We start from the raw sequence: 26,964 nt of genomic DNA, 5'->3' as shown, positions 1-26,964 counted from the left end.
GGTATATAAATATTATATAGGGCTACGGTCCACTGTTGGTTACTTATGAGCTGCGGTTCATCCTCCTGGCTGCGGTCAGTAATTCACTTCTTGGGCTGCGGTCCACATGGGCCTCGGGTACGATGACCCACCGAACTGGACGCGCCAGGCGGTGTGTAGGGCCAATAAACCCGAGGAAGGCTGTAGTCCACCGACCTGAGTAATCAGGCGGTGTGTAGGGCTGCGATCCACCGAGTGATGGGCCAGCGGTGTGTAGGGTCGTAGTCTCCGATGATCTTCGCCCACCGACTGAGTCTCTCAGCGGTGTGTAGGGCTTGATCCGCTACGGTCCACCGACTGTGCCCGTCAACGGTGTGTAGGGTCGTATGTTCCCCCTTGTAAAGGGGATCATAGTCCACCGACTAGGCGCGTCAGCGGTGTGTAGGATTGTGGTCCGACGTTGAGTTCGTCAGCGGTCTTTAAAGGGTTGGTTGCGATCAACTCCCTTCATGCTGCGGTATGAGGTAGGGTGCTGCGGGGCCGTGTTAGCGCTATATGCGCTAACCCTCATGTTCGGGGCATGCGATTGGTCCCGTGGCGCCAACTCAGTCTGATTGAGTGTCACAAATGATGATTGAATGATGATATGATTGATGTGGAAATAGACTGTGACCTTAGTTGCGTATTCTTTATGATGATTCTACTTAACCGTTATCATTGATTGTTGTGCTTACCCCTATTTGCTGAGTCCATTCCTAGTTTTAAAACTAGAGTCTCTTAAGTATATATCTTCCTGCTTCAAAATGATTTTCATATATCTATATATATCTATCTATAATGTATTTCAACGCGTTGGAGTGGGTTACCGGCATCATTAGCTGAACAGATATATTTGGCTTTCATGCACAGAGGATTAGCTCCCAGAGCGCGCTAGAAGAGCTTGGAGTAGATAGATAGTTTTCCTTTCGGCCTGCGTGCCATGACGATGTATTGAGGATATTTAGTTAGTTTAGCCTGTGCATCTGAGTTCTCCAGCTCAGATGTGGCATAGCACCCCGCACTCGTATGTTTAGTACTACTCTGTTTTGGGATTTAATGAGAATTGACTTTTGTTATATAAGTTTTAAAAGTTGCAAAACTTCGGGGTGTTACAAGAAGAATCTAGTGACATAAAACTTGCATGTGGGCTAAAGTTTTACTCAATTAGATCGAACTGAAAAATTTTATTTATGATGAAACCATTTATCAAATGAGTTGAAGAATCAAATGATATAAAATTGCCTGTAGGCTAAAGTTTTAGTCAATAAGATTCATTGCTATCATTATGATAAAAAACTTAAGAAATCATGTTCCTTTTCTTTCTTAATCCCTGTGGACAAATTAAGAAATATGATCTAAAGTTTACATCATAAAATTAAACTTCATGATAGAATTGGAAATTATTTACAAATAACCATAAAGTAAATAAATTGATTTATTTCTATCGTCACTGATAAAACTACTAAACTACATTCCGATACATAATTGCCTGTGGGCTAAATTATGACCGTAGTCCAGTATTTCATCCTGATTAATTGTACAAATATAACGAAATTGCATGTGGGCTAAATTTCATCATATTACATACAATTAATCACAAATGATATGTCCAAAACTTTATGTGATCAAAATAAATCGCTTAATATATAATTTTAACAGATTAAGGATGTTGTGGCTACTCCAAAACCAAATTAAAATTATAAGATCACTAGACAATTATCAAATTCTTGCCTAAACTTTATGTGATTAAAACTTAATAATCTTAGGTAGCTGAATATGCTGTAGCTATTCCTTAATTAACCAAGATTGAAAACTTAAGAGACTTCAGTAAATTAAAGATGCTTTGGCTATTCTTTAATGAACCGAAATCAAATCACATTGGCAAGGAATACTTAAAATTTTGACAAACAGATTATACCAGATTGTGATGGGAAAATCTAAATATATTCCAAGGAAAGGTGGTTAGAGACTAAGTCTCACTGGAAACCAATTCCTTAAATAGAGTATCAATTTAAGGAGACTAGTGGCTCAAAATGTTCTTAAGTCATGGCCATTAAAAATAGTATGTCTTCCCGATTAATATATACTTAATGTATAACTGTTTGGGGATATGAACCTAAAACTTTAGGGTATACACCAGAAAACTGTAAGGTTCACATATGATTAAAGCTTAAATGGTGAACTAAAAATAGCAGACTAAATGTGCTTAAATTCATGCACTACCGCGACTAAAGTTTATGCGTAAGTCCAACTTAAATAGGAACTAATATAATTCCATATCAAAGTATGCATTGCTAAAGGAATAATAAAATTGCATAATTTAAAAACATAATATTATGCGGTGGACAAATATGCATAAAATTAAGCATTAAACTCATATATTCCAAATAAATTGCATAACTTAAAGCAATTTACAATATGAGATTTCAAAGTATAAACTTAATATTCAAACACCGATGAGTCCAAACCAAAAGAGACCCAACATTTTGAATAATAATGTACTTAATATATACTTTAATTTTTTTTTTTTTAAACTGTAAGCCCATGGGAAAATGTTTTAATGCATAAAGATCAAATTTATGAGAAATAACTGAATTTACAAATTCAAACAATATCAAACCAAAAGGATATGCTAGCATTTGTAAATTAAAATTTCATAAACCCTAATTACATAATTAAACTTAATATTATGCACTTAATGTGATCGAATGCGTAAAACAATCTAAAGAGTATGAACCAGGAAACCGGTTAGTCTCCACCTCGGTTTTCCAGGAAAACTGACTTCTACATCAATGTAATTAATTGAATAGCTCATCGACGACACTGCTTCCTTATCCCTCCACAGGAGAGCCAGGCCGCCCCCCATACCCACTCTGTCCACACAAAAAGCCCCTTCAAAACCCAACATTATTCTCACCTCTTCAATTTTTTTCGCCTTTGCTTTCGTCTCTAACAAGAAGACGAAAAAGGGTCGCTCCTTGGACACAACGCCCAAGAGTTCACAAACTGTCCGGGTGCCACCCAAACCCCGGCAGTTCCAGCTGATTAGACTCATTTGGCTGGGCGAGCCTGGCTGTCCAGACCCGCCTCTGTCAGATTCTTCGAAGTCTCTGTCATCATCACGTCCTCCCCACGCACATCACTTGTCGTCTCATCCTCCTCCCGACGTCTCTTTAATTCACCCTGCAGTCCTACATTCTCCTCCATTGCCACCAATTCAAGCGGCGATGGTCCCGGTGGGGTGTGCGGTTCTGGTTGCTGTGGTAAAGAAGGTAACAGCCACTTCGCACCTACCGGTTTTGGTTGACGACGTTGTCCTGCCCGCATCCAGCTGCCAAATGGGAACGCCTCAGGTTGAATGCCCTCCTCATACACCTTTGAACAGAACTTGTCCGTATGACCCAGCAATCCACAACATAAACAGAAGATGCTGAGACGTTCATAACGGAACGTAATCCACTGTATAGTACCATCTTTGCGGAGAAGTTTCATCCGCCTCTTCAACGGCGATGCGATCATCAGCTTGACTCTGATTCTGTGAAAACTTTTCAACGATCCCCCGAAATTACCTGGGTCGATGGCGACGAAACTCCCCACATAATTTCCGATTTTGGCGATAAAATCAGATGTGACATACACCGCCGGCAGACCGTGAATTTGGACCCAGAATGTAATGGAGTCTAGCTGGACGTCTTCCGGCCTCATCTCCGGTGGCACATTCTCACACACAAGGATGTGGTTTTCGAAAGACCAGGGTCCATCGTCGAGCACCCTCTGTCGATCTTTCGGATGAGGAAATTGAAAGAGGAATAGGTCCTCCGTTAAAGCCACCGCACACATACCCTTCACCGGCCTCCAGACCAATGCCATGACTTGCTGCATATGGTCGAATTTGATTGTGCGATCGGTGAGAAAACGCCCTATCAGATTATACTGCGACGCCTCAACAATAGGGATTGGTGGATCTGGGGCCTCCAGCCCATTGATTTCTTCTTCAGCGATCGTTAATTCGGCGCAACGTTCCTCAATTTGGCGGACATCCATGGTGAGGCAGATTAGAAGATATGCTATGGATACAATGTATTGTGAGATCCTCATTTGCAAGACTGAACAGCAACAGATAAATAAACCAGAAACCCTAGACCACTAGGGAGATAGACTCTTAGACACGATCACAAGAGAAGGCCACGATCGGAGATCGTGATCGGAATCACGATCGGCGGACTCGAACGAGGATCACGAGCTTTGCGGAGAGAAATATAATTTCCGTCCGTTCTTGACTACTTGCAGTTAGAGTTGGTTGATTTGTTGTTGTTAAAACTTAATAATCTTAGGTAGCTGAATATGCTGTAGCTATTCCTTAATTAACCAAGATTGAAAACTTAAGAGACTTCAGTAAATTAAAGATGCTTTGGCTATTCTTTAATGAACTGAAATCAAATCACATTGGCAAGGAATACTTAAAATTTTGACAAACAGATTATACCAGATTGTGATCGAATGCGTAAACCCTAATTACATAATTAAACATAATATTATGCACTTAATGTGATCAAATGCGTAAAACAATCTAAAGAGTATGAACCAACTAAAGGATATGAATTTGAACAAAATATTCATTTATTCATACTTAACCAAACATGGGCAATCAGAACTAAAATCATAATTCCAAGAACTAAATGAATTATGGAATTAATGGCAAAAGTCAATTGCCTAGAAAATATGTTTTTCCAAAATTACTAAATTGATTCAAAATCACTCTCCATAACCCAGATAATATTATTACTATTATGAATGGCAAAATTGCAAATAACCAAATTAGCAATGGTATGTGGGTTGGACTTCCATTTGGAAGATTATAAGTTCGAGCCTCAGTGGAGGCGTTATTGGTTCTTTGTGTTTCAGTAGGTTGAGAAAGTATATGAACAGATACTACAATGTAATAGAGCCAGTAACTTTCAAAAAAAAAAAAAATTAGCAATAAATAGCCATAATAATATTATCACATTATTTAGGAGACTAAATATGGAAAAACAATAGTTAAAATCGCTAACATTTATAAACGTTTTCGGATAAAATTTTTGAAAACTTAATAAAATTTGAAGTCCGACAAACATTAATGTCAAGAAAAATATTTTCTTAACTGGAATATTGTCACATAAATTTATTTGGAAACAGTCCAAGGTACACATCTGAATACCATAAGAATATTAATGTCATCATTAATCATTAATTAATTATTATAATAGTAATAAGCAACATTATAATCACTGTTAACATTAATAATAACGACAAAGTAAAGTATGGTAATGCGATGTTTCCATTTTTCTAAAGATAAAATATGTGACTAGTCCAAATTAGCGGTTTAACTATAAGTGTAGCACTAATTATCAAAAATAACCGTATAAGATAATTAATGGCTAATCTTAATGATGCAAACCGCATCTCTCCATTGCGCTAACAACGATGATGATCCACAAGAGAAGAAAAACTCCAGAATTCTCCCATCTTCACTGTCGGTGTCAGTAGCCTCGATGCAGCGTCCAATGGTACATTTAAAAAAAATTATTGGTAGGACTTAATTACCAACATTAATAGTCATGTAAAATGAAGTGGTAATCATGTCAATGTACCAAATATAGCAGATTACCATGAAATGATAATTATTATGAAAAGTAATAAAATGAGATTAGCCCCCCCTAAACTTAATAACAGTAATTAATAATGTCAATTCATTACAATACAGGCAAAACTGTAATTAAGAGATGCCAAATACTAATCTCAATTTACCACATAATAATTAACCATGACTATTATGATACTTAGGGAGACTAAAGTTAAGGTAACAACCAAATTACCATTATATAGACAATATCCCAACTATATTGCTTTTGCCATAAAATTAAAGACTTAATATTATTATTAAGGCCCTGAAAAACTATTGATAGATTAAAAATTTAATCAACTTAAACAATAGTTATAGTTCTTAATGGCCAAAATAACAATTAAATCCTTAATGTCTCTAAACAGGCCAAAACAATAATTATAGCACTTAATCACTCAAATTAGGCACATAAACCTCAATGACCCAAGTGAATTATAACATGAATAAAAAATGGTCTAATACTGAAGTAGACCCAAAACTTAATATTATTACCAACGATGAATACCAAAATATGGTAGTTAGTAATAATTAAAACTTAATAAACATGTTATAAGGAGCTATAATTATTATTAAAATATCAATCAAAATGGTGGGAACCATACTTTAATGACCCAAGATAGGTCCTAAATAGCTTGTTCAAAATAGGTTCTAAAGTCCCAGAGACACATAATACTAAAATGTGCTCAAAATTAAAAGGAAACCAAAACAAGCTACTTTAGTAGGTCATAAAATCTAAAATTGACCTAAGGATCCAAAATTGAATGATATTTAATAATGAATTTATGAATTAATAATATGCTATATCCAACTTTAACGCATGCTTTTATAAATGTATAATTATAATAATAAAATAATTATTTAATAAATATGCGTAGCATGCTTGGATTTGCATATTAATGTATTATTAACCCATATATCTTAAGTAAATTGCAACACTTGAGGCAATTTAATTTGCACCTTAACATTAAATTAAAATTCAAATAGCAAATTAAAACTTAATATTTGCTCCAAATTGAATAATAATTTAATAATTAATTAAGGAAGAATTAAACTGAAGAATTAAGCTAGAAGAAGTCTAAATATGATGATGGATCAACTAAAGCCAGCCCAAAACCAAAAACAGGCCCAAGGTCTTTTTTTTTTTTTTTTAATATTATTGGACCGGTATGCCGCAACGGGCCTGACCCGGCCCAACCTTCATAATCCATCATCATCATCTTCTTCCCAATTAACCTTAGCAGCCATTGAACAACCAAAGCCAAAACCCTTAGCTGCCATCCGTGAGAGACATCCAGAACTACGAGGGAGAATAGCAAATTTCTGGAGCCGGCGCCGCCTGGAGGAGGAGAGAGAGCAATGACGTCGCCGGAAACCCAACTTCACCACCACCGTTTCTCCTCTTCGCAGCGCCAACGTCCAACGCCCGTTCTCACCGCGAAGCCTCCAGATCATTCTCGTCGTCGACTGGAGCTTGAGGAGCAGCGAAAACCCAACTTCGCCGGCGTTGCCTGAAGAAGAAGAGGAAGCAGCGACAATCGGATACCCAGCCTCGCCTCGCCTCGCCATCTCTCCTGGTGTAACGCCAGCTCCGTTGCCATGTCCAGCGTCCAATGACACCACCCACCTCCGCCATCTCTAATTTCGCCACCGAACGGAGACCATAACTGGCGAAAAAATCCGGCAACTTTCCGACGAACAAGTACCAAGGCAGTAGATTTATTGTTTTAATTTCGAAATTATTTCTTTTATATTTCGAAAAACAATTTATAATATTTTTCAAAATTGTTTCTGGAAAAATTGACATGTTTATGGGAATGTGTTCTTAATGCTTGTAAATAATAAACTTTAGCCATCCAAATGAATTACAAATCAATAATCCATCCAAATTTTCAAAATATACATAGCAATTTACATAAGTAGATCATAAAACTAAATAGATACTCCGTATGCCTTATATGTATATTTTGAATGAATAAGGATTGTAATTCACAGCTATGTAGAGATTAACATATACAAAATCTGAACGTATATGAAAAATTTAATTGTTGATTTTAGGTATAACAATCAACTAGACAGAGATTATAAAGACTCTGATACCAAATGTTAGATATACAATAGTCTAACTAATACTGAACAATAGTATACGAGAAACCTGACCTCGTATGAGAGCGGAAGCGTAGCCGTGTTGATCTCCAGCTATGGTTGATACACTTCTTAACGGTAGACCGTTAGCTATGTTTTGCCTCAGACCTGACTCAGAACCCTAGATGGTGTATTGGTGTCTACTAAGCTCTGAGTACCGTAACTGAATGTGCTAACATCCATCATCCTGTATCCCATCAATCCAGGATTATATTAGGCACAGAGTTTGGTTGACTAACAACTACTAGTTATTAAGTCCAACCAGACCACTTAATAAGCCTAGTCAACTTGCATCACTTAATTAAGACCCTAATATATAATATACAATATATATTACTCCTTCCGTCCCTAATTGATTGTCTCATTTACTTTTTGCACGGTTTTTAATACAACATAATAAATGTTACTAACTTTCTAATTTTGCCCCTCAAAAGTAAGTGTTATTTGTACAAAGTACAATTGTACTTGCCTCATTAATTGTCTAGAAATTTGAAAAGTCAAAATGGTAAATTAAAAAATGTAGAATGATAGTTATGTTCAATTTTGAAAATAGAACACTATTTTGAGACAAACAAAAAAGGAAAATTAGACACATAAAATGGGACGGAGGGAGTATTAGGGAAAATCTTACACTTGGATCCAAAAGACCCTCTCGCCAGAATTGCATTCAAAATGGACTCCATTTGGTATGGTAGAAATCAGAAGCTCTGGAGTAACGTACCTATCGTATCTGTCGTGCCTACTGCAATTTGCAAAGAAGCTGACGCTTGCCATAGTGCATGGCTGGCACCGGTTTGGAATGAAAGCATCTCCAGACACCAGCAAACATCAACAAGTGCAGCATGTAAGACTATTATTCCCCTTCACTTGTCAGGTTGACGCAGCTTGGTACTCACCAGGTGAAGCCTCCTCTGTCTGGTTCTCTTATCAAACAACAGGGAGCTGAGTTTATAGCAGCTGCTCCTATGGAGCTTTGGATTCGTATATGGCGAAAGTTATGGCTTTTTAGGGGAGAATTATACCTGAAGCTAGAAACATCGTAGATTTGTCCTTTGATAGCCATCCATGAGGGGAGGGGTGCACTTGACGGAAAATGCATCGAAAGGATCAATTTTGCTACAAAATTTATAGTCGTGGATCTAGATTGCAAGGTTTAAAATTCGTGGAGAAAAACTGATAATGCCATTATAGTTGTGGAACCAAAAGTGCAAAAAACTTGATTTCTGGGAACAACTTTTATTCCTTCCTTCAGTTTCTCTGTTCTTTGAATGGCCGATACACCGTACACGGTGCTTGAAAGCAACCAAAAACAACACAAATGTATTCTTTATTACTCTTAATACATAAACATAAATATAAGAGAACTTTATTTTATGATTCTTGTTTTGTGGTTTGAACACTTAATAACACTATTAAACAGAATACAATTGAACACCAATTTTATTTCGATAATAATAAAGTCTGAACATGACATTAAACATCTGCAGAGTAAAATCAACGCTGGATGAAAGAAGCAATGCGGGCAATGAGATGTTTGGCTTTCTCTGAATAAGGATCGAAGATGTCAAACACATGATCCTCTCCTTCAACATCAATCACCTCAATTTCTCCTTCCCACCCACTTTTCTTCACTGCCTCAACATATCGAATTCCCACTCCTTTCAGCGCATCTTTCTCTCCCACACAGACAAACATCCTCGAACAACCCAACCCAGACAGCTTCGGACCATTCTCCACAAATGGATTAATCAGGGGATTGTCGATTCCATCTGGAGCTGTCGGGTAAACGAAACCCCAGACCCTTCTGGCTAAAGATTCAGTGTTGGCTTCGAATGAGCCCCAGAAGTATGGGTAAGATAGAATCGCACCCGAGATCTTCACTTCTCCGATTTTTCCAGCTCTAATCAGGGTGTTGTGGACTATATTACCGCCGGCGCTATCGCCGCCGATGAGAATCTTATCGAAGTTACCATGGTTAACTAACCATGGTTCTTTTACGCCGATTTTCTCCGGGTGCGCGTGAGAAGCGACCCACTGTAGAGCTTCCCAACAATCCTCATACGCGGCCGGCAAGGGGTTCTCCGGCGCGAGCCGGTACTCGACGGAGACGGCGACGGCTTGGGCCTCCGAGGCTAGAATGTTGAGGTAGCGGTGGTAGAGGGAGGAAAAGGCGGATTCGATGCAAAATCCACCGCCGTGGAACCAGACTAAGATGGGGAGTTTTTGGTCAGCGGCGGCGAGCTTTGGGAGGTAGATTCTGGCGGAGATATGAGGAGAGATGGTGACGTCTTTGGAGGAGACAGCGGCGGATGGGTCTTCCGGCGATGGAGGAACATAAGGAAAGTTAGCGATCCGGTCGACGCGGCCGTCGGTGTAGACTATAAGCATTGGAGAGAAATCCAATAGCACGCCATCCTTGTTCGGAGCCGCCATAGTCTCAGAGTCTCAGTATAATTTGGGGGCGCAATTATGTGAAGGAGAAAAGGATACTGACACTACTAGTCTAACACACACCAATACATATACACGGAAATCGGAATGATTGCCGTGAGAAAAGGGGAATTCTATTTGCACCACCCTAATTGCTATTTGCACCACCTATTTAATAGGTGTAATAATTTTTAGGTGGTGTAAATAAAAAATTGCTATTTGCACCACCTTCATTAATTTTAGTCAAACATTATTTTTTTAACAAATATTTATTATAAATGACACTTTTTCCCCTTAGGTATATGCTTTTAACTTTTTCCCTCTTAGTTATTCATGTATCCACATTTGCCTCCTAGTTATATTAAAAGTGGCATGTTTTCTTCCTTTTATGTTTGATAGACATTTTTACCATTAAAACTAAATATTTCATTTATTTTTTCTTCTCCAACAAATTATTGTTTATATGTACGGATGGTCACGGTTCAGTTCAAACAATTTTTTTTTTATTTATTATTGTCAGTTCAAAATTTATTTATTGATTATAAATTTTATTTCTTATTTAAAAAAAATTAGTAATTATTTTTTTGTATTTTATTTTTTCGGTTCTGAATCGTAACCAAAGCCAAAGGGAGTTTGTTTTAATTTACAATCACACGTGTTATATATTACTCTTTCGAACTTCATTCCAATTAAAAATGGGGAAAATATTGATTTCTTAGGCTTTCGCAGTCATATTGAGTTTTTTTTAATTTGCAGTCAACATATGAATATGAATTGCAACTGTGTTGATATTAGGTTATGTATTTTTTTAATAAATAATAATATTATAATATTGTCCAATATTCATTCCGTGCATCGCATGGGTAGCATACTAGGAGTAAACATACTCAAGATTAAATATGTATACCGCTAGTTGCGATTAATAATATATAGTAACTTTTTCATACTATTTTCAATTATTAAATTAAGCATTGTAAATACAATATCATAATTATTTTGTCATATACTTAATAAAAATGTAATTTTAAACAATTAAATTGTGGTTCATGTTTTCTTATTATGTACTTCAAATACCATTATTAAAAACATTTTTTTACCTATTCTAACATTACAAACAAATTTTTAATATTTAGTCCGTGCATCGCACGGGACAATACTGATTATATATAATATTATTAAGCCAACTATCATGTAATATGATGACATTTCAATTACCATTTCAAATAAATGGTCATAGGTCCGAACCTTGGGAGTGGAGCTTAGATTCTTAGGGTTAAAAATGTTTAAGAAAATATATAACAAATCTAACTAATTGTGAAGGCACAACACAACTTTATTTTCTTATACTTACGATTCAGAACCGAAAAAATGAAATAAAATAAAATAAAATAATTATTGAATTTATATTATTTTAAAAATAAGAAATAGAATTTATAATAAATAAATAAATAAATTTTGAATTGGCAATAAAATAAAAAATTGTTTCGAACCATAGTCATCCGTACATATTAACAATAATTTGTTGGAGAAGAAAAAATAAATGAAATATTTAGTTTTAAGGGTAAAAATGTTCACCTAACATAAAATGTAGAAAATCTGCCACTTTTAATATAATTGAGGGAGCAAATGTGGATGAACAAATAACAGAGAGAAAAAAAAGTGATATAATCATATAACTCAGAGGAAAAAAGTGTACAATTTTCCCTTAACCGGAAACTTTTAATTCGATTGCTATAGTGTCCGGTTCAGTTAGAACCAAACCGTGGTCATCCCTACGTATACGCAATAATTTGTTAGAGAAGAAAAATAAATAAAATATTTACTTTAAGGGTAAAAATGTCAATTTAATATATCGAAGGAGGGGGAGGGGGGGGGGGGGGGGGGGAATCGTCACTTTTAGAATAGTTGAAGGGCTAATATGCTAACATGATAATTCATGGGTAAAAAGTACTATAAGTATATAACTTAGGGGAAAAAAGTATCATTTTCTCTTAATTAAATTTTGAATTAAAAAATTATTAATTACACCTCATAAATGAGGTTTGACCAAGGTGGTGTAAATAGCTAAATGAATCCCCATTTGGCTATTTACACCACCTATGTAATTATTGAAAATTTTCACCTTTTTACAATTTCAAGATACTTTATACCTACTTTTGACCAAAGGGTGGTGCAAATAGCAACACCCTGAGAAAAATACTAGGGATGGCAACCCGGCGGTGCGGGGGCGGGGGCTGGGAATGGGTCCCCGTCCCCGTCCCCAAAATGTCTCCCATTCCCCGTCCCTGCCCTGTTTCCCGGCAGGAATGGGGAATTATTCCCCATCCCCGTCCTCGCGAGGATTTTTCGGGGACGGGGAATCCCTGCCCCGTTTTGATTTATGCCTTTAAAAAAAACATATAATATAATATGCATTCTTTACAAAATTAGAGAAACGCAGTTTTGTTAAGGAAAAATTTTAATTCGCAAAGATGGAAAAAAAAAACCATCTACTAATACTATGAGAATATGCAGAGATAGAGAATGAAGAATATAATACATTGATGTTCAATAATAGTTTAAACAAATAAACATAGCCTATTTATACAAGACATATGTACGATATTACGGTAACAATGAACATAAAATATATGTACCTAAACTAGAATACTAATTACATGGGAATTAAAGAATATGATTAAATATATACAGGAGAGATATTAATTTATATATAATATTAATATTATTAGTCGGGGACGGGGCGGGGATCGGGGCCGGGGCCGCGGCGGGGAATGCCCTCCCCTCCCCGTCCCCGTCCCCGTCCCCGGCGGGGATTGGAAAATTTCCCCCATCCCCACCCCCGTTTCCCGAAATAAATCTCCGAACCCGTCCCAGTCGGGGCGGGGATCGGTTTTCCCCGTCGCGGGCGGGTTCAATTGCCATCCCTAAAAAATACTACAGAGTAAATCTATTCTCAAATTTTATTCTCAATTTTTATTTCTTATTTTAAAATTTTAACGTTGATATTTTTCTTGAGATCCATATTCTCACGTGATGAAAATAATATTTTTTGAAAAGTATGTGATGAAAATAATTAATTGTACATTATCACATCAAAGAGTAAAAATGAGAAAATAGAAATATGAAGTCCATTGGTAGAAATCTCTCGTAATAAATTATATCATATATGGAACCGTGTTTACTTTGCATTTTGGATCATGGTTAAAAATGACTTGATTATACGTTTACCGTTTAACATATATTATGTGTCTTTAGCTAATAAATTATGCATATCCGAATAAATTGAAGACATGCAATTTGTTAACTATAGACACACAGGTGACGTTTGGTTAGGAACTCTTGCACCTTACAATGAGGTTTAATAATTACAAAACACATTACTTTTTTACTCGTATATTTTTGAATAATAGAATCAAAAATAAAAAATAAAAAGAAAAATATAAAAAATAAAAATAAAAAGATCAATGTCGATGCATTAAATGAAATTTCAATATATACATATGTATATACCTGTATTATATATTTTTATACATTTATTTTAATTAAGTAATTATTTATTAATTTATTTATTTTAATTCTAACTCCTATTTACTACCAAACAAAGTGACCCATTCTACTCAAACATCTTACCATTATCAAATATTTGATTCCCATTATCATTTCAATTCTAATATTCAAACCAAACACATCCATAATATGTTAACTACATATAGATAAGAGTTTTTACCCATTTTGGTCCCTAGACTATGACTCATTCTCAATTTTACATTCCGACTTTTAATTGCACCCAATGTGGTCCATTGACTTTTAAAAATTACTCCAATTTGGTCCTCCGTTACCTTTTCCATCAATTAGGCATTAAGTTTGGGAGTATTTTGGTCATTTAGTTGTTTTGGTCACCTTTTCCATCAATTAGACTCCACAAAGGTTTTCTAGTATTGCTGGCTACTTCACGAAGGTTTTCTCCAGCAACCGACGACTTCCACTAAGTCTTATTTCCGTTTCCCGTCTGTTTTTCTGTCATTTTCATGACCGGAAAAGGAAAATTGACTACTCAGTCGGTTGAGCCTTATATCTCCCGTTCTCTGGGTTCAAGGATACCCTTTCTGTCGTCGGCCTTGGAGTTGATGCTGTTAGCGTGAGAAACAGAGCACCCAAGCCGCGTCCATCCTCGTTGGTCCCTTTCATAATTCCAGAAAGCTTGAAGGTGATGAATGCCTTCTCAAGGAGTTCAACACCAATGGTGTGGCTGACCTCGGGGTTGAAGATGTATTTGTGTTAGAAATCTTTCTGCCTTCTTGGCAGATTTGCCGGTCGTTTCCCAGGTATGAAAGCAGTCGAGGGAGAATGAAGAACGGAGCAAATTAGGGGCAGTTTCTTCGCCTCCGCTGCATCATATTCCTGCATATCAAGAATCAACTACTTAATTACTTACATCGACATCACCACCATGAAAAGTTACATGTCGAAATTTCTGGCCATCAACGATCTCCCCAACCACATTTAGGACGTCGCTTAGGAAGTACCTAAGTTGCATAACTGCAACTTCAACACAACTTTGATCTCAGATACACATTTTGTTCACCCAATCCCCCAATACTCACCGGAGCTCCAATGAGCACCGACGGAAAGCTACCATTAACGTTAAAGATCACAGGTGCCCAGCAAAGATCAAAGATCAAAACTTTTCTCAAAATCAAAAATACCCAATACGAGTTTTAAACTCTAGACAGCAAAAACACAAAAGAGAAAAACAATTGGAAAGGCAAAAAACAAATATAAGAAATAAAGAGCTAGGTGGGTTTTCGGTGGCTCCTTTTCTGGAGGTTTCTTGCCGATCACACCTTTCTCCAAATTTTTTCACTTCATTAATTCCTTCTCGCCGGCGGGTCATTTTATATACAATATTATACAATATATAATAATGGAGATGAAGAACATCGCCTGCGTTGCCGCCATTGCCGTTGCCGCTGCCGCCTCCATGAGCGTGGCAGTGGCTACTGAGGCCGCCACCAACCCTAGCGCCGCCGCCGTTGGGATCGATGATCGGCGCTTTCCTCGTCTCTTTCTTCGCCTTCTACATGCACGGAAGGATGTAGATAGCAAGGTTGACAAAATCGCTAGGCGCCTGGGACCGCCTAGGACGCCTAGAGCGATTAATCGGCGCCTAGAGCGCCTAGGTGGGCGTCTAGATGGCCGACCGCCAAGCGCCTAAGCGCCGATTAGTCCAATTGTTGCAACATTGGTAGATGGTATTAGAATTTAGAAATTGAGTGCATGTAGAAGGCGAAGAAGGAGACGAGGGAAGCGCCGACCATCGATATTCATTGACAGCATTTATATTATAAATTTAAACAATTGAGGAAGCCAAACAAATCGAATATGCTCTCGGGAGTAAATGGTATTAGAATTTAGAAACCGTTGTATACATACCTCAACCATGTTCTCGTCAAAACTAACTAGACAGTTAGATGGAACCTCAACTGGGTTGAATTCATTAGCAGTTTGGGTTGAATTCATTAACCTCAACTGGGTTGAATTCATTAACAATTTGGCTTGAATTCTCGTCAAAACTGTGTCGGTTGCTGAAGAAAACCTTCGTGAAGTCGCCGGCAATACTAGAAAACCTTCGTGGAGTCTAATTGATGGAAAAGGTGACCAAAACAACGAAATGACCAAAATAACCCCAAACTTAACGCCTAATTGATGGAAAAGGCAACGAAGGACTAAATTGGGGTAATTTTTAAAAGTCAAAGGACCACATTTGGGTGCAATTAAAAGTCAGAATGCAAAATTGAGAATGAGCCATAGTCAAGGGACCAAAATGGGTAAAAACTCTATAGATAATATGTTAATTGCATATTATGTGTCTATAGTTAACACATTATGTATGTACAGTTAACATATTGGCCATGTTTGGTAAATGGTTGTTAGATGTTAGCTGATTGGGTTAATTAGAGGCTATAACTAGTTGATAACATTGGCTTAGATTGTAGAAAGATGTTTGGTAAATGGTTGTTAGATGTTAGCTGATTGGGTTAATTAGAGGCTATAACTAGTTGATAACATTAGCTTAAGCTGTTTGGTATCATTTCTTTTCTCAAAAAGCTAATTGAAAAAGTTGCTTTGAGCAGCTTTTTGATTGTCAGTATTTTGGAGATACAAAAAGCTAATTAATTAAACTTATATTATAATTTTTGTCTATCCTACTTACTATTCATTAGTCAAATCAACTATTTTTTTTTTTGCTTATTTCTATTAACATTTTCTTATAATTTTAAATTTAATTTTTTTTGTTTAATAGTAATTTTAATATAGTTTTAAAATATATAAATTTTAAATACTAATTTCAAACTTATTATTATGAAAAATTAAATTTTAAATAATTTCAATCAAGCCTCGTTATCCGAAGTCTGAACCGATACATAATATGTGTCTATAAGTAACAAATTATCAGTCTTTAATTTATTTTTTGAAACGTAATTTATTAATGAAAGACACATAATATATTAAGTGTATATATTATTTTTTGGACCAGAGACCAGAGTTCAACGTGGACCGTGGTCAATGGTATAACAATTGAAATATAAGGTAATCCTTACTTTATGTGTTTATTCATGGGCCAACACTTTCTCTGCGCAAATTATAGAGTGCCCATCATTTTATGAATGTTGGTTTTGTGACCCGAGGATAGTCACTCGGTTGGCCAATATAATCGATCGAGTGAAAATAAAATGTAAAAAATAGATAGAAAATATGAATTTTATCGTGGAAATTGAAAGATAAAAAGTACGGGCCTTTTTGGTCGGTGCCAAATTTAAATTCACTATTTTTTATAAGTAAATTGTACATGTAGTGTAATTGTATTATGCTGTTTTCTACCGAGAGATGGAGTCGTGCTTCTCTTCTCGTTTCTCCCCTCTTTTATAGCAGAAGAATGGTAGATGGTGAGTAGGGGAGGGGTATTCATGGGTAGTTAATAGGGTAATAATGGGATTTAATGGGAAAATAATGACTAATTAATTAGTGGTTAATGGAGTTTTATGAGTATTTGAGGGGATTTAAGGGTAATAATTAAGGAGATTAATGGTTATAATTGAGTAATAAATGGGTAATAAAGGGTAATTATTTGGGGGTTATGGATGGGTGTTAGGTATCCATCATCAGTCCCTCACTTTCTTGTGTCTCGAGAAGTATGGCGCAGGAAAGTTATTGTCACATCTCAAAATCAATTTTACAGCCGAATCAAAATTTGCCAACTTCTTTTACAAAGAGGCGCGGTTGACTGAGTGCCGACTCCTTTTACAGGCATCCAGTCAACCTTAACACCAGCATTTTCCCGACTCCTTTTCCAATGAGGCGTAGTTGGCTAAGCGCCGGCTCCTTTTACAGGCCTCTAGTCAACCCTAACACCAACATATTTTCCCGACTCCTTTTTCAAGTGGGTGCGGTTGACTGAGCGCCCACTCATTGATAGGTCTCTAGTCAACCCTAACACCAACACTTTTCCAACCCCTTTTACTCGTGTCAAACTCCAAGTGAACCAACTCATATTTCATTATTATCACCCTTTTCTCAAGGGGCCAACCATTGCGACTGACTGCTGAGTTCTATGGAGCTGAGTGGTCGAGTTCTTAATGATTGAGAGGTTGATCATTTTAGTATCCTACAAAATTGAGACATCAAATTAAATAAAAAGCATCTGCACGAGATGCATCCCCTCTAAGGGGTATGGTCCGGACCAGTTAGTAAAATATCTACCCTAAATTAGTTAACTCCTCTCCAACTTTTATGTGGCAATCCCTCAGCATCTTGGTTCACATTCTCAAACCTGCATAAATTCAAAAAATGACTATTAAAAGTCAGCCAACTGCTTTGCATCCGAGGGGTGCTTAACTACTCAAATTTATCGCATCATTTAGTGGCTAGCAGAGACCTAAGCTCAATCGTTTTGCTCAATCTCAACATGGTTTGTCTCGAACCTTAACTCACTCAAACCATTCAAGGGACTAGTTAAACCAAACCTCATTTGGACCATTCAAAGGGCTAGCCAAGACCAAAGTTTGTTCAAACTGCTCAGAGGTCGACTAAGACCTAAACTCACTCGGACCATTCAAAGAGTTGGCCAAAACCTTTGTTAGTCTTGGCTCGACCGGCTATTCGATTTATCAGGAGGCTTCCTTTTTTTTTTCTTTTTTTTTTCTTTTTTTACAATTGCAATCCATGAATTTGGATTTAGACAGGATGCAATTTACAGAATTACAGTGTCAAACACCCCTACAAAGGTATAAATTAAAGCTTTTACCCACGGACAACTAAAAGGAATAATATAATCCTTATGAAAATGTAGACTTTATTGGATTTCTTCTATTCTTCCCCTAAAAACTGCTATTTCAAGTGTGCTTGTTCTAGCTGTTGGATCTCAGCGCCCATCCCGGGATTGCTGGAAGTCAAGCACGCTTAACCGCAGAGTTCTATGGTACCTGGTTGTTAAATCCTACTTAAAACCAATTGGTGATAAGTAGGTGGACATTAACCATTTAACCACATCTCTCCATGGTAGCCACAGTGTCATGTCTCAAATCGAGCAGGGACTGAACTCGACCAACCCGGCCGACGCCCAACACTAGCAATCTACTTCAGTACTTGAGCAGGCCATAGCCACTTCCACGTAGACATTACTTGGCTGTTGTTAACTTTTTGGATTCCTTCTTAGAACCCATCTGCTTTGTAATACTAAATACATGCAAGCTTTAAATACCTTTCATTTTTTCACCCCGCAAACCATATTTGGAATATGAAATTCCAAGTCTCGCTCCATAATGGTCGGAAGTCTGCCTGTTCCATTCTCGGATGAACACTTGGGCAACTGCCGAGTGCTCTCCTGGATTCGGCTGACCATATTTTTATAGCTGACCGCTCGGCCGAGTCCCTTAGTTTGCTAGTTGCCTATTATGACTGCTACAAGCTAGTTGTACCGCCACGGTAAATCGGTCTGACCATAGGAGTCAGCCATTGGGAGCATACATAGCACCTTTCATAAATAAGCTTCTAAATATTTTACTTGGAAATCGGTCCTTGGGAATCGATAGGGCGATTTTCGTCCTTATCTTTATTCTTTAATCAATTCCCATGCATAACCCAAGTGCGTCAAAAGTAACCAACGCCACTGGCCAACTGGTTCCATGAAATTCAGGTGCTAAAATCTCCCTGCCTTTTATTCATATTATTCCATGCTTGAGTAGGGATTCATGCGAACAATAATTTTCCATATACATGTGCCCTCTAAAATAGTGAATTAATATTATTACCTTGGACACCCAAATTGCTCCAGCACTTCCGTTTTTCTCCAAATTTGACACGTTCTAGTACGCTAGTCAATCGAATATATCTTCCCATAATTGAGTTTTACCATGCAGGCAAATGAAACCCAATGTTTACCATATTTAAAAGTGCCAGTGGATGGTATCTTTCATTGTGTTGGGAAAAATCCTACTACCTGTGATAAATAAAATCACAGGACCGACAAGAGTGCAAATACGATATGGTACAAAATAGCCAAAATAAATAATAGACATAAGGGACACAAGATTTACGTGGAAAACCCCAAAACCACGGGGAAAAACCATGGACCACCACCAACACAATATTCCACTATAACAAATCTTGGGTACAAAGTTGTTGGCTACCACCCGAGCCAAACACCCTAAAATTATCAAATACAACAACTCTAGTCCAAATACATTCTATCACGTTCACAGGCCTAAAAATGAATAATATCTCGTACTCAAAATATTCAACCCCCACGAGCAAGGTGAATAGAATACAAACATTACGAGAATATCAAAAAAGATGCCTGGAACAAATAACTGACCTATACAAAATATATTTGATGAAGAAAGTACCCAAAAGATCTAGGCAAACCCACGACAAAGTAACGCCAAATGAAGAAGAAAATAGATGAAGCTCCTTTTGCTGGTGTCTACCGCCGTGAATGAACAGAAAGAAAGAAGAATGATTTTTTTTTTCTTTCTTTTTGCCTACTGCTTCAGCCGAATGAAGAAGGAAGAAGCTTGTGGAAATTTGTGGTAATTAAGAACAATGAATATTGCTCCTTTTATAGTTGCAAGTTTGCTGCCAAAATGGGAATAGTAAGAAAGAAATTGTCAACCTTTCACATGCATGCTGCCAAAAGCAATTAATTGCCCCTCATTCCATGCTGAAAACCAAAATGGGGATTGAATAAAGCAAATTCAATTTTTTCCACCTTTTCACACCCATGCAACAAAAGAAGTGTGAAAGCAAACAAAATAATTTCCTTCTCTTCTGCCAAACAGCTCCACCGCCAAGCAACTTTCAAATGACATTTAATGAATGTCAGTAGGTGCAGGCTGAATAAAATATTTCTTATAGTGGATACAAATAGGCTTGGTCCAAAATGAGCTATTTACCACATAGGAGGGAAGCCCCAACCGAACAAATCTCCCCCTCCCGACTATGTGGAGGATATCGCCATCCCGGCGATACAGCAACAAACCTCAAGTGACATAACTTCCATTGGTCCACACACATCAGAATGTATCAACTCTGATGCAAATTCCTTTGTTGCCACATTCACTGAACCACCAAAAATAGAACTTTGCAAAGAGTACAAGTTAGAAGACTTGTTACCTCGTGCAATAACCAGTGAGCCTTTGGTGATTTTCCAATGTCCATCACCAAAGATACAGCAGAAACCATCATCATCAAGATTTCCAGTAGAAATAAGATTCAGTCTGATACCTGGTGTATGCATTACATTTTTAAGTACCAGCTTTGCGCCATTGCTTGTCTCAAGGTAAACTGTACCAGTACCAATCACATTCACCTGACCATCATCACCCATTCTCAGCTCTCCAAAATCACCTGGAGTATATGAAGCAAAGAATTCCTTCCTTGGTGTAACATGGTAGGCTGCACCTGAATCCACAATCCAAGTTGTCTCATGGCAAACAACATTGATGGCATTCTCATCGCAAGCAACAAGCAAATCTCCTCCAGCTATTGCAACTTGGTTCCTGATGGCATCAGCATTATCTTGCTTCTTGTCTCTTTTCTACTTGAAGCAATATTTCTTGATATGTCCTTTCTTGCCACAATAATGACATTCAACATCTCTACCCTTCTGACCCTTTTGCTTATTTCCCCCCCTATCTTCTGTAACCAAAATCTCTGACTGAGAAGTGGAGGTGTCTTGAGATCTTCTTCTTGCTTCTTCATTCAAGATACCGCTCTTGACATACTCCATGGTCACAACACCGTTGGGAGCAGAATTGGTCAAAGAAACCCGAAATGTTTCCCAAGAATAAGGTAGAGTGTTATGTAACCAGAGACCAAGTACCTCATCCTCAAATGTGATGCCCATGCTTGACAACTGATCAAGAACACCCTGGAAATCATTAACATGATCATTGATCAATGTACCTTTCCTGTATCTTAGATTCATCAACTGCTTCAACAAAAACAGCTTGTTATTGCCTGTCTTGGAAGCATACAGGGTCTCAAGCTTATCCCACAAGCTCCTAGCATTCGTCTCATTAATAACATGGTTCAGAACATTGTCTTCGACCCATTGTCGAATATAACCACAAACTTGTTGGTTATCAAAGTCCCACTCCTCGTCTGACATATTTGCTGGCTTTGCACTTGCAAACACGGCTAGATGCAATTTCTTCACAAACAGGAGATCCTTCATCTTGGCCTTCCAAATGTGAAAATTTCTACCATTCAAGCGCACCATATTGATCGTATTTACCTCCATGTCAAATGTACCCGATCAACAACCAGGGCTCTGATACCACTTTGTTGGGAAAAATCCTACTACCTGTGATAAATAAAATCACAGGACTGACAAGAGTGCAAATACGATATGGTACAAAATAGCCAAATAAATAATAGACACAAGGGACACAAGATTTACGTGGAAAACCCCAAAACCACGGGGAAAAACCACGGACCACCACCAACACAATATTCCACTATAACAAATCTTGGGTACAAAATTGTTGGCTACCACCCAAGCCAAACACCCTAAAATTATCAAATACAACAACTCTAGTCCAAATACATTCTATCTCGTACTCAAAATATTCAACCACCACGAGCAAGGTGAATAGAATACAAATATTACGAGAATATCTAAAAAGATGCTTGGAACAAATAACTTACCTATACAAAATATATTTGATGAAGAAAGTACCCAAAAGATCTAGGCAAACCCACGACAAAGTAACGCCAAATGAAGAAGAAAATAGATGAAGCGCCTTCTGCTGGTGTCTACCGCCGTGAACGAACAGAAAAAAAGATGAATGAATTTTTTTTTTTCTTTTTGCCTACTGCTTCAGCCGAATGAAGAAGGAAGAAGCTTGTGGAAATTTGTGGTAATTAAGAACAATGAATATTGCTCCTTTTATAGTTGTAAGTTTGCTGCCAAAATGGGAATAGTAAGAAAGAAATTGTCAACCTTTCACATGCATGCTGCCAAAAGCAATTAATTGCCCCTCATTCCATGCTGACAACCAAAATGGGGATTGAATAAAGCAAATTCAATTTTTTCCACCTTTTCACACCCATGCAGCAAAAGAAGTGTGAAAGCAAAGAAAATAATTTCCTTCTCTTCTACCAAACAGCTCCACCGCCAAGCAACTTTCAAATGACATTTAATGAATGTCAATAGGTGCAAGCTGAATAAAATATTTCTTATAGTGGATACAAATAGGCTTGGTCCAAAATGAGCTATTTACCACATAGGAGGGAAGCCCCAACCTAACACATTGTCATTCTTAGAATATCAAAATAATCTTCATGGACGTGGAAGTTCGCAAAAGTTGTGCATGCAGCGTACATGAAGATAGTTTCCCTTGTTGGCCGACTGTGTTCTTTCGTCCGACAATATCGACCCCTTCTTACCCTCGTACGGTGGTTAGAAATAACAGTGAAATATTACTTCTAAAATGTTAGTGACAGATAATTTATGGCTATTTATTAATTTATTTTAATGACAATCGGACACATAATTCTAAAACATCACTTCTTTCTCCGTCCCAACTAGATCTTCTCAACCTAATCGGCTAATCGTCTACCGCCGGTCTCTCTCGTCCAAATCTCTATTGGTTTATGAAGAAGAGGGGAGGAGAGAGATGAAGGCTTCAAGACCTAGCGAGAATAGAGAAAAATTTACAGCTAGCAACAATGAGCATGAAGAACAATCAGCTCAAGTCTTTGATTCTTCACTCGTAACACTTCATCCGAGTAGGATTTCATCAAATTCCTCTTTTCTCTCTAATCTGTATGCATTTTCATTTATCTTCCATACAATTGGTTATGATTTTTCAATATCAAGGAAAAATTATGTATAGTTTCTTCCTGTCATTTTGACTCATTGTAATTTGCTAGAATCCAAGTTGGTTGTGGGTAGAGGAATTCAAGTTCTTGAGAATGGCGGAATCACAGTAATGTATCTAATAAAAAAGTTATAGTAATTGTGGACTCTTTGTTTCTTTTCCATTAGGTTGGGTTCATGATCAATGAAGATTTGAGACTAGTATTTAGTAATTGTGAATTCTATACTTCTATACATACTGTCATTTTTCAAATTGGTGGTTGCTTGCAACTGCATAGCTCCTCAATTTCAATCCTATTATTACAATTTTGTTTAGTTTAACATCAAAGTACTCACTATTGTGAATTAGTTACCTTGTTAAGTTATATAAATTGAAAGCATGTGTATAATTATAACACAGGGAACATCATATGTTGTCTTTCTTGGGCTCGTTTCAGCTTTGAAAGTACTTGGTGGAGCGTTAATTGACCAGAATTTCTTGTTTCTAGGCGCCAAAGATGTGAGCTTGTTCATCTTTTAATGAATTTTTTTTACAATGCTAGAATTATGCAACTGTATAAACCACATTTTGTTTAAACCACTAAAGGCTGGAACTGGAATAGTTGAGCTTATTGCACTTGAAATTTCAAAGAAGGTACTAAATTATGTGTCGTTGTCTTAGTTCAATTTCACTTTCTTTCCCTTCTGGTTTCTCGATTTTCATACTGCCTGTGTAAATTTTGCAGTCAGGGGTTGCGCTAGATGAAGTTCGAAATAAGATTTGAGTTGTCGACTCAAAGGCACTTGCACTAATCTCATCAATTTTGACTAGCTTCATAATAATGCACATTTTCTTTACTACTGCCATGAACTTGACTATTTTCAGCGGTAAAACTTGTTTGGCTTTATATTAGGGACTGATTCTGAGTTATGGATTAGAAATGCTTCAGCACTTATTCTTTCTTTTCCTTTGCAGATCTTGTATACTAAAGTTTGCTTGCTATAGAGGTAAATTTTTAACCTAATTGTTGAAGTGATTATGCCAATGAGAAAAATAATATTTTTCTCTTTTCTGTTACTTCTTGCATCAATTGACATCATCTTTTGTTTTTTTGAGATGGCAAAGTTCATAACTTAGGATGGCGAAGAGTTCATTCAAGCAACAACATGAACTTGGTTTGTATAATTTTCCTTTGTGTTTGTGTATTAGCTATTTAGCTGAATTGGTGTTAATTTTCTGAGTGGAATAATTTCATAGAAGAGGCGGGTTGAGGCTGGCCAGATTAGGGAAAAATGATTATGAATCCCGGCATGCATCAGGGAAGGTCCCAGACATGACTGGACCAGGCTTGAAATCAAGTCTATATACGACTCCTCGCTTCTCGATCTCCTCTTTCACGACGTCAGCTCCCTCCCTATTTCTCTCTGTCTTATCGGCGGATGCACCATTCATTTCTGATTTGTTTATGATTTTGTAGGCTCAAGTTCATAGGCATGCTCTCAACTTTCGGGAGGTACAACAGTGCACTCTTGTCTATAAAGATGGGAGGTTGCAGCGAGGACTGCTCTTACTGTCCTCAATCCTCCAGGTATAACACTGGTGTTGTGACACCCCGAAAATCCACATTCAATCCATGGATTAATTGAATAATTAATCCTATTTCATTTGAGGAATTAATTCCTAAAATCCTGATTTTTAATACTCAAGGACTAGTATTTGACTAGTCAACCTTAAAGTTGTGTTGTACCTTGAGCTTTGAGGGGAGTTCCCTTGTTCCTTACACTTTCTAAAGGTTAGTAAGGGTATTCTTGACTTTTCACCAAGAGTTAGTATTGTAACGTAACCTAGAAGACTTCTTCATTTCATTCCTTACATTTCCTAAAAATTAGCTCTACCTTCTCTCTAGAAAGAAGTGTAGCTTATTCTCCAAGCTAAGTTGAAACCCTTGTCAAGATTCCAAGATTTGCTTCCAAGATTCAACCTTTCACCTATTTGGGCATCTAGGAGGGTAAGATCTAAGTCCATCTTGTGTTTTTGGTTCCATCTTAGTTGTCTATTTCTTAAAGGTAGGATCTTTATGATCTTTTGGTTTATCTTGAAGTGGGTTTGGAAAGTAAGCCTTGTGGGGAGCTTGTTGTGGTGTAAAGTGAAGTCTTTTGGTCTACAAGAGGTAACCCATGCTCTACCAAAACCTATTTTGCTTACCTATATGTGATTTCTTGGATTCTACTTGTGTTTTGATATGAAATGTGAGTGTTTATGCATTTGTCTTGTGAAAATGCATATCTAGAGCTTGTGTTTAGGGTTCCTTTGTGCCATTGCTTGGCATTTTCCATGATTCAAGTCATTTTGTTGTATTGGGTGAGAGTTGACATGTTTTGGTGTGTTTGGAGAAGAAAATCCCCGAAGGGATTTGTTGTGGTACAAGTGTGTACCCGCGGGCGGAACGGCGGGCGGGGCACCACCCGCTGGCCTACCCGTGAGTACGTGCCTTGTGGGAATGTGTTCCCGCGGGCGGAACCACGGGTGGGGAACTACCCGTGGGTTCACCCGCGGGTACATAGGTGGTGATGTGATTGGATTTGTTCCCCGTGATTCTTTTGGCTCGGTATTTGGTCTTTTGACTTCCCAATGTTTTTTCGTGGAACTATTTGAGTATCTTCTTGATGTTTCGTATCTCTAGAACTATATGGTAGGTATCCATGTAGGACTTTGGTGTCTTGAATCGTGCTAAGTGTTCAACATTGTGTTTCGTTGAACTGTGAAGTGTCTTGTGAGTTCCTCAGAACTATCTTGAGTTTCTCCGTTGATAAGCATGCTAGTTTGTGTCTAAATGCTAGCGTGTGTGTTGTTTGTACCTTCCGTTTGGTTGATAATAACTTGTGTTATTCATCGTTGATGTTGTTGGGCTGTGACCCATTCCTTGATTGAGTATGTTTTATACCTTCGTTTCGATCCGTTGATTGACTCTTGTTGAGGCGTGATGTGTGAGTGGCTTTACCTGGATTGCACGATTAGTGGTATGGGACACTAGTCACCAAGGTATTGCAGCGGTCCTCGTGGTAGCCGTGACGTGAATATGGAGTTGTGACCTGTGTGTCAGGTTCACGTATTTCTTGAGAAGGCGTGTGTCGCCGTGTGTGTGTACGGTACCTCGTGTACTATGAAATCGGTCGTTTTGTTGGAGATCTGTTGGAGAGGAGACGACGGTCCTCTGGGGAATAAGGTTGGACTGGTGTACAGGGGTCCTGGAGGTAAAGGTTGGAACTAGATATAAGGTTGGGGGTAGCCATAAGGTTGGAACAGGGCATAAGGAAGGCATTTCAACTTGTGATGTGTGATGTCACG

At 37.6% G+C, this 26,964-nt stretch overlaps 2 protein-coding genes and 1 long non-coding RNA gene across 3 annotated transcripts; all 3 read right to left on the bottom strand.

Moving 5' to 3' along the window:
- Positions 1-3,069: 3,069 nt before the first annotated feature.
- On the bottom strand, positions 3,070-4,062 carry LOC109146855 (uncharacterized protein At4g02000-like). Its single transcript, XM_019294527.1, has one exon. The coding sequence runs from the start codon at positions 4,060-4,062 to the stop codon at positions 3,070-3,072; it is 993 nt and encodes a 330-aa protein (XP_019150072.1).
- A 3,064-nt stretch (positions 4,063-7,126) lies between these two features.
- On the bottom strand, positions 7,127-24,864 carry LOC109146871. Its single transcript, XR_002048525.1, has 3 exons — positions 24,750-24,864; positions 14,782-14,794; positions 7,127-7,136 (listed from the first exon to the last, which is right to left on the bottom strand). It is a non-coding gene; the product is annotated as an uncharacterized LOC109146871 (long non-coding RNA).
- On the bottom strand, positions 9,134-10,330 carry LOC109146870 (2-hydroxyisoflavanone dehydratase-like). Its single transcript, XM_019294537.1, has one exon. It carries the CDS (start codon positions 10,256-10,258, stop codon positions 9,320-9,322), a length of 939 nt encoding a protein of 312 aa, XP_019150082.1. The 5' UTR covers positions 10,259-10,330; the 3' UTR covers positions 9,134-9,319.
- Positions 24,865-26,964: the final 2,100 nt, after the last annotated feature.

The sequence above is a fragment of the Ipomoea nil genome, unplaced genomic scaffold (genome assembly GCF_001879475.1).
Source record: "Ipomoea nil cultivar Tokyo-kokei standard unplaced genomic scaffold, Asagao_1.1 scaffold1940, whole genome shotgun sequence".
NCBI classification, from domain to species: domain Eukaryota; kingdom Viridiplantae; phylum Streptophyta; class Magnoliopsida; order Solanales; family Convolvulaceae; genus Ipomoea; species Ipomoea nil.
Note: the sequence above shows the minus strand (reverse complement) of the source record. Positions and strands in the feature narration are given on the sequence as shown.